General features: G+C 37.4%; 3 protein-coding genes across 11 annotated transcripts; 2 read left to right on the plus strand and 1 right to left on the minus strand.

The window, feature by feature from the left end:
* The first annotated feature begins 70 nt into the window (after window positions 1-70).
* On the plus strand, window positions 71-5,718 carry LOC121741438 (protein RBL-like). 7 transcript variants are annotated; one of them, XR_006037867.1, is made up of 7 exons: window positions 79-496; window positions 603-701; window positions 1,690-2,819; window positions 2,893-3,154; window positions 3,773-3,880; window positions 5,198-5,247; window positions 5,631-5,718. XR_006037867.1 is itself a non-coding variant. In XM_042134186.1 (6 exons), the coding sequence occupies exons 2-6, from the start codon at window positions 478-480 to the stop codon at window positions 3,877-3,879; spliced, it is 1,617 nt and encodes a 538-aa protein (XP_041990120.1). In that variant the 5' UTR covers window positions 71-118; window positions 393-477; the 3' UTR covers window positions 3,880-4,147. The 7 variants fall into 7 exon arrangements, 6 of the variants coding, with proteins under 6 accessions (XP_041990120.1, XP_041990121.1, XP_041990119.1 ...); XM_042134186.1 differs by lacking the exons at window positions 5,198-5,247; window positions 5,631-5,718 and having other exon boundaries at window positions 71-118; window positions 393-496; window positions 3,773-4,147; XM_042134187.1 differs by lacking the exon at window positions 5,631-5,718 and having other exon boundaries at window positions 5,198-5,333.
* LOC121741441 (inactive protein RESTRICTED TEV MOVEMENT 2-like) lies at window positions 5,436-6,435 on the minus strand. The gene is made up of 2 exons (XM_042134200.1): window positions 6,288-6,435; window positions 5,436-6,194 (listed from the first exon to the last, which is right to left on the minus strand). Exons 1-2 carry the CDS (start codon window positions 6,433-6,435, stop codon window positions 5,446-5,448), a joined length of 897 nt encoding a protein of 298 aa, XP_041990134.1. The 3' UTR covers window positions 5,436-5,445.
* LOC121741439 lies at window positions 6,325-9,785 on the plus strand. Of its 3 annotated transcripts, none has more exons than XM_042134193.1 (5): window positions 6,325-6,462; window positions 7,062-7,124; window positions 7,758-7,916; window positions 8,013-8,749; window positions 9,206-9,785. In XM_042134193.1, exons 3-5 carry the CDS (start codon window positions 7,784-7,786, stop codon window positions 9,539-9,541), a joined length of 1,206 nt encoding a protein of 401 aa, XP_041990127.1. In that variant the 5' UTR covers window positions 6,325-6,462; window positions 7,062-7,124; window positions 7,758-7,783; the 3' UTR covers window positions 9,542-9,785. The 3 variants fall into 3 exon arrangements, with proteins under 3 accessions (XP_041990127.1, XP_041990126.1, XP_041990128.1); XM_042134192.1 differs by having other exon boundaries at window positions 7,062-7,115; XM_042134194.1 differs by having other exon boundaries at window positions 7,062-7,115; window positions 8,025-8,749.
* The last annotated feature ends 4,873 nt before the right edge of the window (window positions 9,786-14,658 follow it).

Below are 14,658 nucleotides of genomic sequence, written 5' to 3' on the forward strand. Positions count from 1 at the left end.
TAGGGGTAAAGATGTCATTCATTGGCTTATATACATTGCAATCTCGCCTACCAAACATCAGACGCCATAGTAGTGTAACTGCATAACCCCCAACCAAACATACGTTGTGATAAGATTGGTATGCACATAGCCCATCTCGGAAGATGAGATTTAAACTTATATGCGCTTAACTCATCTTCTTAACCAAACGACTCCCTATTATTTTTTAAAACTATGTCGACCGTCGTCTGGTTGAGTTTGAGCAGCTCTATTTAATTCCTCAAAATTTGTTCAAGCACAAACAAAAACCCCTAAATCTACGTCAGAATTCTTAAATTTTACTCAAACTCTGATTTCCACACCACAACCCTTTTGCCGCTCACTCTCGTCGATTTAATTATACTCTTCTGCAGTGGGTTCGAGTTAAAGTTGTGTGTACGCCTCAGAAATTTGTGAATTTGGTTAACTCTGAAGCAAATTTGAAGCTTTTGGTGCACCATGAACGCTACCATTATTGGTAATCAGCTTCTAGTTCAATTTAATGTATAGATTACTTCATCTTCTCCGAGCCCCTTTTCTTCCCTTTTGCTGTTTTACAAACTTTGTTTTCGGGATGCATGCAGACCCGCTACAGGGTGACTTCCCTGAAGTGATAGAGGAGTATTTGGAGCACGGCGTTATGAAATGTGTCGCCTTTAATCGCCGTGGAAACCTTCTTGCTGGTATAATTTTGCTGTGATTTTCTATATCTTAATTACAGTTCTGTTTTGTTTCTTTCTTGTTCTTGTTATGCTTACTATGGACAATGTAGCTAAGTAGGGTTTCTGAGCAGCTCGTTACTTTACTTGCATTATATTCTGACGGTGCATGAATGGAGACAGAATGCTTGGCAAGAATTTGGACTTGTTCTCTCATCCATTCTGTTTGTGGAAAGTCGAGCTCTTTGACTTGATTTCAGCATATGAGTGTAATTTGTATGCTTCCGGGACTGGCTGTCCCGGTCTTGATGTTTTGATATCTTCCACAATTTATGTTTCTAAATGTAAGGCCTTTTCTTAGGTTCTCCGATGAACTGTGCCAAGTTCCCTCATGTAATGTGCCCATAAGATTAGTGTGATTCATTCATAGTTAAAAAAAAAAGACTTCTTGACACGTTTTTGTGAAAGACACCTGGGGCTGAAAATGGAGATTTTGATAGAGAGGAGTGTAGAGTGTAGCATTATAGGAAGTTGATGGTTGTGCCATGAAAATATGGGAAGATCCAAATCACAACGAATATGTTCTGTAGATATTTTGTTTTTCTTACCAGTGTGCAATAACCCATGCATTGCTGGATTAAACTGTTATGGATTTGAACCGAAGACCCACCCGTACTATTCCTATATCATACGGAAAAAAACGTAGTAGTTAGTTCTTGAAGAATAAGATGCGACAAAATATATAGCTTGTTCCCTATGAGGCAAGACATGCATTGATTTGGTTGTTGGTCGCACTTTTTGGTCCATGTGAGACATGGAGAAAAGGCAGACTTAATTATTCTACTTATCATTAATAAAACTTCTCCTCACTAAACTTGTAACTGTTTGCCTAATTAATCAGCAATACCTGGCTGTTCTGATTTTTCTTATTCTTTTTTTCCTTTGTGGTCGTGAAGCACGTTAAGGATTCCTCATATCTATTTGTTATCCTATGTTCTCAATTGCAAGCTAGAACCGTTCCTACTCTGCTATTTGTTTACTATGTTCTGGCCAGCTGGGTGCTCTGACGGAAGTTGTATCATATGGGACTTTGAAACCAGAGTCATTGTTAAAGAATTCAAAGATAAGGAATGCGTTGCCGCAATAACAAGTGTTTGTTGGTCCAAGTATGGCCACCGCATACTGGTGTCAGCTGCAGATAAGACATTGATTCTTTGGGATGTTGTCAGAGGAGAGAGAATAGCTCGAACTGTCTTAAAACAAACGTCTTTGCAAGCTCGTTTGCATCCTGGTTCATCTACTCCGTCAACTTGCTTAGCTTGTCCTCTTTCATCGGCCCCCATGATCGTCGACTTACTCAAAGAAACCACAATTGTGCTTCCTGTGTCATTATCTGATACAGGGAATGGTGCGACCCCTCCATTACGGAATAAATTTTCAGATGGATCTGCTCCCTTTACACCTACTGCTGCATGCTTCAACAAGTATGGCGATTTGGTATATGTAGGAAATTCCAATGGAGAGATACTGATAATTGATAGTACAAGCATTGCAATACGTGCTATAGTTTCTGTCCCAGGCAGTGCAGTTATAAAGAATATTGTATTTGACAGAAGTGGACAATATCTTCTGACAAACTCAAATGATAGAATCATCAGAATCTATGAAAACCTTTTGCCACTTAAAAGTGGGCTTGCTGCACTGGATAAAGCAAGCCATGAGCTTGCTGAGCAAGATCAGGAGGAAAAGCTAAAATCTGCAGGTTCAAGGTCCCTGGCTCTTTTCCGAGAGTTTCAGGATTCAATCACCAGAGTGCACTGGAAAGCACCATGCTTTAGTGGCAATGGGGAGTGGGTTATTGGAGGTTCTGCTAGCAAAGGAGAGCATAAGATCTATATATGGGACAGGGCTGGGCATCTGGTAAAAATTCTTGAGGGTCCAAAAGAAGCATTAGTAGATCTGACATGGCATCCTATTAAACCTGTAGTTGTTTCTGTCTCCTTGACTGGCTTGGTTTATATCTGGGCAAAGGATTATACTGAGAACTGGAGTGCATTTGCTCCTGATTTTAAAGAGCTTGAGGAAAATGAGGAGTATGTGGAACGAGAAGATGAGTTTGACTTGGTGCCTGAAACAGAAAAAGTGAGTATTGCTTTGATTTCCACTTTGTTTTTCTTTTGATTGTTTCCTAACTGAGGTATTAATATGTTATCAGGTGAAAGATTTAGGTATCAACGAAGATGAAGACATTGATATTTTAAACGCTGAGGGAGATTCTGCCTTCAGTGATTCAGACATGTCGCAGGAAGAAATACGCTTCTTACCCCCTGATCCATGTCCTGATGTTCCAGAGATGGAAGATGGGCTTGTTGTAAATACTTCAAAGGAGGGGGAAATCAGTGAGACTGAATCACCTTTTTCCGAGGAGGCAGGGCAAAATGGTCATCTAACAAATCATGAATCCAGTCCCCTTGAAGGTAAGCTTTTGGGTTCCGTGTAAATTCAGTTGAATATGATTTGTTCTGTTCTGTCATCGAGATCATTATGAATGTTTCTGTGTTTATATCAAATGTTAATACTTTTGTAATGGATATGTTAGTAATGATGGACATGTTTATATATACTCCCTCTGTCCACAAAAGTGAGTAAAATAGGAGAGAGAAAGAGAACAAGTGATGAGAAAGTTTCCATAAATAGAAATGAGACTGAGGGAGTGCTATATTACAGAACAGACTGTAGCAATATCAAGCAGAAGAGGCCTGAGGAAATTGTTCTTGTGCCAATAACCCTTTGGAGTTATGGAAAACCCTTTGTGGTTATGTGCTCCTTGTTAATACCACATTTATTTATATTTGGATTGTTCAGTTTTGAATGACTCTTCACAAGTAGAAAATGCAATTTGATAAAAGAAAACGGTAGAACTTCATAAAAATGATTTGAGTGAAAATTTAAAGGTCGCCTTCAGTTGCTTTTTTTTTTGTGTGTAATCATTGCAATGGAGTATTGATGCCTTTTCATTTATATCATGTATATCTAAGCCAATTGCAATATTATTCTTCCCCACTTCCATTCAAGGGATTGCAATTATTTTGCAGAAGATACAGGAGGAATGCGCTTAAAAAGAAAGAGGATGCCTTCAGAGAAGTTTATGGATTTTGAAACAGAAGATATTAAGATGCCACCATCAAAGTCAAAACCATAATGTAATTTGCTTGGAGCTGTATGATGTCTTGTAGTTTGAAGTTTCTAGTTTTAGTATTTCTGAAGGGTGTTAATTTTCGTATCAGGATTTAAGATCTTGACCTGCACCACACCTTCAATTATTGTCTACTGCTTCCACATAAGGCTGGATGCTTCTTAAATTTGAGAAAAAAACAGCAACACTTATATTTTGAAGCTATGTCTATCAGAATATACATCCAATGTGCTCCAATATATTACTATCTAATGCAGTTTCTTTTATCTCTTTATTCTGATGTTCAAAGGAAGTTCCATTGTAGAAAGACAGTTCTTGTTGTGTTTAGATACACTTTGCTAGTTCCACTGCACTGATGCTTGGTGTGGTTCTTTAGTAGTATTGTTTTATTCCCTTTTTTCATACTTATGTTTTTCTGTTTCCTTTTATTTCTCTGGTTTCTTTCGGGTGAAAGAATTGGATGTGGAAAGATTATCAGTGCTTTTGGTTGTGATTTGATAATAACATTATTAATTTCTTTCCACAATTCTCATTTATCTTGTTTAGCTGTAGGAGGTTGACTCCATTTTAGTACAATGAGGTGACAGTATGAATACAAAATATTTACATTCGTTATTGCTAGAGGGGCCTTAGTACTATAAAGTCTCCAGATTGTTCACCATCTTCAGGTCTGTTAATCTTAATACTGAATTTCCTTCCTCGTTTCACAAATAGGTTGAACTGCACCTGTATTGGTGAATGACAAATGAAGGTTTGTATGCATCCACGTTCCACATTATCGAACGCATTTGGTGATTCCGCCTTTCACTCCATATAAGTTCATTAGGAGTTATCGAGAATCTAGTTTTCTAATTGATTTATCAATATTGGTAACTTTCCGGATTCATTTAATGACAGTTGAATGTGGAAGATGTTTGCATTACGAAATCAAACATCTGGTGCTTAGCTTTTTTGTGCAGTGTTAACAATACTTATTAGAGGGTGTTTAGATAGATTTTTCCTAGTCTTAACTTGATCCAGAAGAAGAATATATTGTGGAATTAGATGTATGTGTCTGTGGAGTGAACGGTGTGATTAAGGAATGTAGTGATGGATGAACATATAGGGCCATGGCAGTGTTTGTTGTCTTGACCTTCTAATTTATTGATCTTCATGGTTTTTCATTGAAGATATAATGCAAAAAGTACCTCTTTGTTGATTTTGATGGTTGTTGGAGTTTATGTATTTCTTACATATCTGCATTAACGGTAGAGTATGCTTGTAGATTTTGATTCATGTGCTGTTAAGACTTCCTGATACAGGCATTTGTGTATTTGATTTTCAGAAACTCCAGTTATTCTTACACCATGGAATCTCCAAGAGCACACTAATAGGGTAAGTTTCCTTTTGATATGGTTGTGTAAAGAGCGTGCATCTATATTGATTGAGGTATGACCTGAATAAGGAAATTGATTTTTATTTCTTTTGCCATTTTTCTTTGGTATAATAGGTGGGTAACATAAAACAATGTGCCGTTTATCTGTCTGAGTTCCTCAAAATCTTGAGTTATATACAAACTGAGTCATAAAGAATCTAGTTTTTATCTTTTGCATATACGGAGTTGTAGGTGATATAAGCGGTGAGTGCCACAATAACAAGCATAGCCGCCCCCAGATTCACCAGCAATTGCCTTTCTTGATTGAGCCCTTTCACCTCCTTCTTGTGTTTCTGTTTTTTTGATGCTCCATATGATTCTCTGTTGTCTGTGTGTCTTTCAGAGATATCTGTGGCTTCGTTTTTCTCCAATTTCATTGTCTTGGCCTCAGGTAATTCAGAACTTCGCATGCTCTCCTTGTGTACCCTCTCTTTTGTTTTGTTGTCCAGTCTCTCTGATGCAACGTGCTTTTCTTTGGTTTCACTGCTATCGTTTTTCACATCATTCTTGGAAGTTATATTTCCAGTATTTATCATTGGAGTAAAGCTTCGGCCTCTTTGATCACCATCTCTATCATGTGCATCCCTGCCACTGCTTTCCTTTTTTTCGGTTTGGGAAACTATGTTTTCCAGATTCACATCTCTAACATCTGGAGTACTTTCCTTTTGAGGGGAGGATTGCTTTCCCGTAGGAAGAGCGCCTTCTTTACCAACTCTCTCTCTTGGGACTGTAATGCTAAGTATCCCTCCATGGAACTTGGCACGAGCCGAATTCATTTGACCATTTTCCGGGACTTGAAAGTCCTCCAGAAAGCGACTCCATTTGTTGCCACCTACAAGGCGTTCCCCGCGAACCCTGATGGTGTTCCGGCCTTCCATGCTCACCTTGATCTGCTTCTTCATGAAACCTGCAAAACAAAAGGTGAATTCTTGAGCTTTCTCCGATTTTAGACGTTGTAATATGTAGCTGTATATATTGACAACTTGATTCTCTTACTCACCAGGAAGATAAATATTGAGAATATGAGATTCAGCATTTAGCTGCCATTCTGACTCCGGCTTGATAATTTCATAGACTGACCGGACCACGCCTGGTCTTGTTCCCCGTCTAGAACCAGCAGCACCGCCACCTCTCGGACTCGTTGCCATCTCTTCAATTAGTTTCTTCTTAATATGGTAGATCTATCTTGAACTCTATAACATCAACTGTGTGTGTGCGACTTCCTCATGCATGGATTTTACACACACACACACACACACACACACACACACACACATATATATATATATAATATATAGAGTAGTGATATATGGCAAACAACCCTTAACCAAATAACTAGAGAACAAATAATAGCCACAAGATCAAAAAAATCAAGGGCTAATATTAATTTTCGAATTTAATGAGATTTTAGCTCCCTCAATCACAAATTTACTCCATAATAACAAGTCAGGGGTATTATTGTCATTGAACATCGAATTAAATCCAAAATCATGTTAGGTGCGTAAATTGAATTGATTTGAAAACCGCGTCGCGTCATCTTTCACACAGCGTTTCGTCTCTCTTTTCCTCTCTGTTTAGCATCGTAAAATCGCCGATTAAACCGCATTCGCTGTCGCCGTCGCCGATTAAACCGCATTCAAGTCGTCAACATCATCTACTTTGTCTAACAAATGGATACAAATCTAAAGGATTTTTCGAAAAGTAAAATTCCTACTGATTAACAATCATTTCTAGGTTTTATTTTACATCTGATTTAGATTTATATTTTTTGTAGCTTTTCAACGAGCGAAGAAAAATACAACCGGAAGTTCCGGTTCTATTCACTCAGGTTCGAACCGTGAGTCATTCCTACTATTTATTGTGATTATGAAAACCGTAGTTTCTGTGTATTGTGATTATGAAAACCGTAGTTTCTGTGGTTATATTTATAGTTGTTTCACTGATGTTAAGTGATTATGAAAATCGTATGGCCTCTGTATTATGTTTACATGGTTAGATTTATAGTTGTTTTGCAAATAAGAGTGAAGTGAAATCATAATAAGAGTGATGTGTTTTGTGAACAAGAGTGAAATGTTTCCTGAACAAGAGTGATGTGTTTTGTGAAAAAGAGTGAAGTGTTTTTTAAATAAGGTGATGTGTTTTGTGAACAAGAGTGAAGTGTTTTGTGAACAAGAGTGAAGTAAAATCAGAATAAGAGTGATGTGTTTTGTGAACAAGAGTGAAGTAAAATCAGAATAAGAGTGATGTGTTTTGTGAACAAGAGTGAAGTGTTTTCTGAACAAGAGTGAAGTGTTTTCTGAACAAGAGTGAAGTAAAATCAGAATAAGAGTGATGTGTTTTGTGAACAAGAGTGAAGTAAAATCAGAATAAGAGTGATGTGTTTTGTGAACAAGAGTGAAGTGTTTTTTGAACAAGAGTGATGTGTCTTTGATTTTTTGCTATATTGATTTTTTTTCTCATATCCATGAAGCTGCTGCAGCCGAAAAAAGGTCTAAGATGCGTGAGGATAGACCGCAACAAATTGTTGCACCTACAACTGAAATAAGGACAAAAAATCAACAAGACATTCGAACAACAACTTCTCCCGAAATAAGGTCCAAAAAGAAACATGATATGCAGAAACCAGAGAGTGAGTTATTTAATTATTTATGTATTGGGCATAGTCATTAATGTATAATTTTGAGCTATATTAAGTGTGTATTCATGAATTTGATCACTTTTCTAGTATGTCTTCCAGCCTCAAAGCGTGGGAGGTCACAATGCATCGATGAACCAGAAATGCCTGCCAGAAAGAAACATGCTAAAGCAAAGAGTGTTAAATCTATTACATGTAAAATCAGAAGACCTAAATTGGTCGTAAAGATAGGGGTGAAAGTTCTGGTTGATGTCATTGAGAAAATGAACTCCAAACAAAAAGCTGCTCTGGAAGAGATGAGTTTCGGACAGCTTGTGCATTTGAAGATACGATGTATTCCTGCTGACATGGCATTTTCACTACTTGAAAATTTTAATCATGACAACTGCTCCAGAATAAAACTTGTTGATGATCAACCATTACACATCACTGAGGAAGATGTGTATGCTACGTTGGGACTGCCAAGAGGAGAGTTGATGATTAAAAGAGAAAAAAAGCATGAAATGAATGATGTGATGAAGACCATTGTCAATGCTAAGAAGAACAAAGCAATAACCCCAGTTGATTTGCAAGAGCAGCTTGATAGTGATCTAGAAGGTGGTGAGTGGTTTAAGAAAATATTTCTTATTCTGTTGGACAATGTTCTGATCTCACCAACTGCCAACGGAAAATGTCTTGGCCGTATCTTGGACGATATTGGCAACATTTCAAATGTGAGGCAGTACAATTGGTGCAACTACGTGTTGGATACGCTAATCACAGCACATGATAGCTGGAAACTCAAGAACAAATCCACCTCATTCACTGGACCAATCACTTTCCTCTTGGTGAGTTTTCTATTTTAACCACTCCTTTATAGTGAAGTAAAAACATGCTTAGAGTGAAGTAAAATCATATTTAGAGTGATGTTTTTCACGGTTAAGTAGTAAATGCATGGTTAGAGTGATGTGTTTTTTATACATGAGTGAAATCAGAATAAGAGTGATGTGTTTTGCGAGTGAAGTAAAATGTGAATAAGAGTGAAGTGTTTTGTGAACAAGAGTGAAGTAAAATCAGAACAAGAGTGAAGTGTTTTGTGAACAAGAGTGATGTGTTTTGTGAACAAGAGTGATGTGTTTTGTGAACAAGAGTGAAGTAAAATGAGAATAAGAGTGAAGTGTTTTGTGAACAAGAGTGAAGTAAAATGAGAATAAGAGTGAAGTGTTTTGTAAACAAGAGTGAAGTAAAATCAGAATAAGAGTGAAGTCCTAGTAATGCATTTTATTATTGATCTGTTTTTGCAGGCATGCTATGTAGATAGGGTTGTCTACAGAACAAGACTGGTGGTTAGAAGATTCCCAAATGTCCGTAACTGGACAGAATCCATTCTTAAGGAGAGAAGACAGATGAAATTTGATAATGGAGGCACCATTGGAAGAGGAAGCATAGAAAGTATCATTGATCCTGTCTCCATTGAATCTTTATATGCCAACAAGGATTCAATAACTGTCACTACCTCTGTCCCTTCAACTGATGAAGCAACTTTACCTGATGAAGCCCCCCTTCAAGTGATCAAGTTCCTTCGTCTGATGAAATTAAAAGTTCAATTAGGGAGGCTGCAGATGCAATTAGTAAAATGATGAGGTATATAAAGGTTGCTCCAGCAAATACCAATGACATCAATTGCTTCAAAGTTGCAGCTATAAATGCACTAAAGATGGTTGGTGTGGAGGTTGATCAAGGGGACCAAGCTGTGTCTAAGCCAATTGAAAACATGACACAAGCTATGGAAGAGGATCAAGAAGATGATCCAGAATGGATTCAGCTTATGGAAAAACTGATGGAAATACATGATGAAAAATGCAAATTAGTGAATGAAGGCACAACACACATCACTCTTACTGTCATTTTACTTCACTCTTGTTCACAAACGCATCACTCTTACTGTCATTTTACTTCACTCTTGTTCACAAAACACATCACTCTTACTCTGATTTTACTTCACTCGTGTTCACAAAACACATCACTCTTATTCTGATTTTGTTTAACTCTTGTTCACAAAACACAAAACACAAAATCAGAGTAAGAGTGATGTGTTTTGTGAACAAGAGTGAAGTAAAATGACAGTAAGAGTGATGCGTTTGTGAACAAGAGTGAAGTAAAATGACAGTAAGAGTGATGTGTGTTGTGCCTTCATTCACTAATTTGCATTTTTCATCATGGATTTCCATCAGTTTTTCCATAAGCTGAATCCATTCTGGATCATCTCTTGATCATCTTCCATAGCTTGTGTCATGTTTTCAATTGGCTTAGACACAGCTTGGTCCCCTTGATCAACCTCCACACCAACCATCTTTAGTGCATTTATAGCTGCAACTTTGAAGCAATTGATGTCATTGGTATTTGCTGGAGCAACCTTTATATACATCATCATTTTACTAATTGCATCTGCAGCCTCCCTAATTGAACTTTTAATTTCAACAGACGAAGGAACTTGATCACTTGAAGGGGGGGCTTCATCAGGTAAAGTTGCTTCATCAGTTGAAGGGACAGAGGTAGTGACAGTTATTGAATCCTTGTTGGCATATAAAGATTCAATGGAGACAGGATCAATGATACTTTCTATGCTTCCTCTTCCAATGGTGCCTCCATTATCAAATTCCATCTGTCCTCTCTCCTTAAGAATGGATTCTGTCCAGTTACGGACAGTTGGGAATCTTCTAACCACCAGTCTTGTTCTGTAGACAACCCTATCTACATAGCATGCCTGCAAAAACAGATCAATAATAAAATGCATTACAAGGACTTCACTCTTATTCTGATTTTACTTCACTCTTATTTACAAAACACTTCACTCTTATTCTCATTTTACTTCACTCTTGTTCACAAAACACTTCACTCTTATTCTCATTTTACTTCACTCTTGTTCACAAAACACATCACTCTTGTTCACAAAACACTTCACTCTTGTTCTGATTTTACTTCACTCTTGTTCACAAAACACTTCACTCTTATTCACATTTTACTTCACTCGCAAAACACATCACTCTTATTCTGATTTCACTCATGTATAAAAAACACATCACTCTAACCATGCATTTACTACTTAACCGTGAAAAACATCACTCTAAATATGATTTTACTTCACTCTAAGCATGTTTTTACTTCACTATAAATGAGTGGTTAAAATAGAAAACTCACCAAGAGGAAAGTGATTGGTCCAGTGAATGAGGTGGATTTGTTCTTGAGTTTCCAGCTATCATGTGCTGTGATTAGCGTGTCCAACACGTAGCTGCACCAATTGTACTGCCTCACATTTGAAATGTTGCCAATATCGTCCAAGATACGGCCAAGACATTTTCCGTTGGCAGTTGGTGAGATCAGAACATTGTCCAACTTAATAAGAAATATTTTCTAAAACCACTCACCACCTTCTAGATCACTATCAAGCTGCTCTTGCAAATCAACTGGGGTTATTGCTTTGTTCTTCTTAGCATTTACAATGGTCTTCATCACATCATTCATTTCATGCTTCTTTTCTCTTTTAATCATCAACTCTCCTCTTGGCAGTCCCAACGTAGCATACACATCCTCCTCAGTGATGTGTAATGGTTGATCATCAACAAGTTTTATTCTGGAGCAGTTGTCATGATTAAAATTTTCCAGTAGTGAAAATTCCATGTCAGCAGGAATACATCGTATCTTCAAATGCACAAGCTGTTCGAAACCCATCTCTTCCAGAGCAGCTTTTTGTTTGGAGTTCATTTTCTCAATGGCATCAACCAGAACTTTCACCCCTACCTTTACGACCAATTTAGGTCTTCTGATTTTACATGTAATAGATTTAACACTCTTTGCTTTAGCCTGTTTCTTTCTGGCAGGCATTTCTGGTTCATCGATGCATTGTGACCTCCCACGCTTTGAGGCTGGAAGACATACAAGAAAAGTGATCAAATTCATGAATACACACTTAATATAGCTCAAAATTATACATTAATGACTATGCCCAATACATAAATAATTAAATAACTCACTCTCTGGTTTCTGCATATCATGTTTCTTTTTGGACCTTATTTCGGGAGAAGTTGTTGTTCGAAGGTCTTGTTGATTTTTTGTCCTTATTTCAGTTGTAGGTGCAGCAATTTGTTGCGGTCTATCCTCACGCATCTTAGACTTTTTTTCGGCTGCAACAGCTTCATGGATATGAGAAAAAAAATCAATATAGCAAAAAATCAAAGACACGTCACTCTTGTTCAAAAAACACTTCACTCTTGTTCACAAAACACATCACTCTTATTCTGATTTTACTTCACTCTTGTTCACAAAACACATCACTCTTATTCTGATTTTACTTCACTCTTGTTCACAAAACACTTCACTCTTGTTCACAAAACACATCACTCTTATTCTGATTTTACTTCACTCTTGTTCAGAAAACACTTCACTCTTGTTCACAAAACACATCACTCTTATTCTGATTTTACTTCACTCTTGTTCACAAAACATATCACTCTTATTCTGATTTTACTTCACTCTTGTTCAGAAAACACTTCACTCTTGTTCACAAAACACATCACCTTATTCAGAAAACACTTCACTCTTTTTCACAAAACACATCACTCTTGTTCAGGAAACATTTCACTCTTGTTCACAAAACACATCACTCTTATTATGATTTCACTTCACTCTTATTTGCAAAACAACTATAAATCTAACCATGTAAACATAATACAAAGGCCATACGATTTTCATAATCACTTAACATCAGTGAAACAACTATAAATATAACCACAGAAACTACGGTTTTCATAATCACCTAACATCAGTGAAACAACTATAAATCTAAACACAGAAACTACGGTTTTCATAATCACAATACACAGAAACTACGGTTTTCATAATCACAATAAATAGTAGGAATGACTCACGGTTCGAACCTGAGTGAATAGAACCGGAACTTCCGGTTGTATTTTTCTTCGCTCGTTGAAAAGCTACAAAAAATACAAATCTAAATCAGATGTAAAATAAAACCTAGAAATGATTGTTAATCAGTAGGAATTTTACTTTTCGAAAAATCCTTTAGAGTTGTATCCATTTGTTAGACAAAGTAGATGATGTTGACGACTTGAATGCGGTTTAATCGGCGACAGCGAATGCAGTTTAATCGGCGATTTTACGATGCTAAACAGAGAGGAAAAGAAAGACGAAACGCTATGTGAAAGATGACGAGACGCGGTTTTCAAATCAATTCAATTTACGCACCTAAAATGATTTTGGATTTAATTCGATGTTCAATGACAATAATACCCCTGACTTGTTATTATGGAGTAAATTTGTGATTGAGGGAGCTAAAATCTCATTAAATTCGAAAATTAATATTAGCCCTTGATTTTTTTGATCTTGTGGCTATTATTTGTTCTCTAGTTATTTGGTTAAGGGTTGTTTGCCATAGATCACTACTATATATATATATATATGTGTGTATATATATATATATATATATATATATAGGTTAGTGATCAAAATATAACTAATCTTAAGTGTATAATTAGAGAACAAATCGCAGCCACACAAATAAATGGAACAAATATTATTTATTTTAATAATATAAAATAGGTCTAGGGTATTTTTGTAAATTACATTATGGAAAGTAACATAATTAAGGCGGCAATTGATATCCGAAATGGGCGGATTCGAAATCACCGGGGATTCTGCATCCTAGATTTTCCGGCGCTGATGTTGAGCTCGGTGACGCCGGCCATCAACGAGGAGGACAAGGAGATCGCGGACAAGAAATTCTACTTCCATCCGTCGCCGCGGACCGCGCCGCAGCTGCTGCCGCTGTTTCTGGTGACCTCGCCGTGGGTGTCTACTTCGTGATCGGTCGTCTCTCCTCTTGTGCAATTCATTTTTAATCTTCCGTATTTAGCCATAAATGGATTAATTAACGAAAAATTTGGGGACAAAGCGAATGATTTTTTAACATTTTTTGTTTCGTTTTGCTTCTTGTTTGGCTTAATATATGATGGCCGGGTGCAGTGGCCAGACTCCCTAGGCCCGAAGCTGCCAAAATACTTCAACGCAGGAATGTTCGTGTTCGAGCCGAGCCTGCCGACGTACCACAATCTGCTGCAGACGCTGAAGGTGACGGAGGCGACGCCCTTCGCAGAGCAGGACTTCCTGAACATGTTCTTCCGCGACGTGTACCACCCCATCCCCAACAACTACAACCTGGTGCTGGCGATGCTGTGGCGCCACCCGGAGAACGTGCGGCTAGAGGAGGTCAAGGTGGTGCACCTCACTGTTGAGGTGGAATCCCGAGATAGTGGAATGGGGTGGAGTTGAGGTCACAGACGTATGTATTTGTTTGTGAAGTTGGTATTTGTAGAGGTGTTGGTGGAATTTAGGTCTGGAGTGATGTGATACGTAGTGTGTGTTAACATTGCATCTCCAAAACATATGCAATTATGTCGGCTTAGGTGGATTGGAAATTTGGAATAGGCAAGGATGCCCTCCCTGTATTGGTTGATCCTTTTTAAAAGAGCTAAATCCCATCATCATGATTAAAGATGGAATAATCAATTAGGTTTCATGCATAAACTAACTAACAAAATTGATTAAAGGTGAGAGAGAATTTAGAGACATGGAAAAGATGATAAAATAAAACATGTAAGATCCTTTTAATTTATTTCATAGTTTCTACTTTCGAGGTACTTAACCATTTACATGTGGTGCATGATTTTACTTCACTCTTAGC

Source organism: Salvia splendens, chromosome 7, assembly GCF_004379255.2.
Source record: "Salvia splendens isolate huo1 chromosome 7, SspV2, whole genome shotgun sequence".
Lineage (NCBI taxonomy): Eukaryota > Viridiplantae > Streptophyta > Magnoliopsida > Lamiales > Lamiaceae > Salvia > Salvia splendens.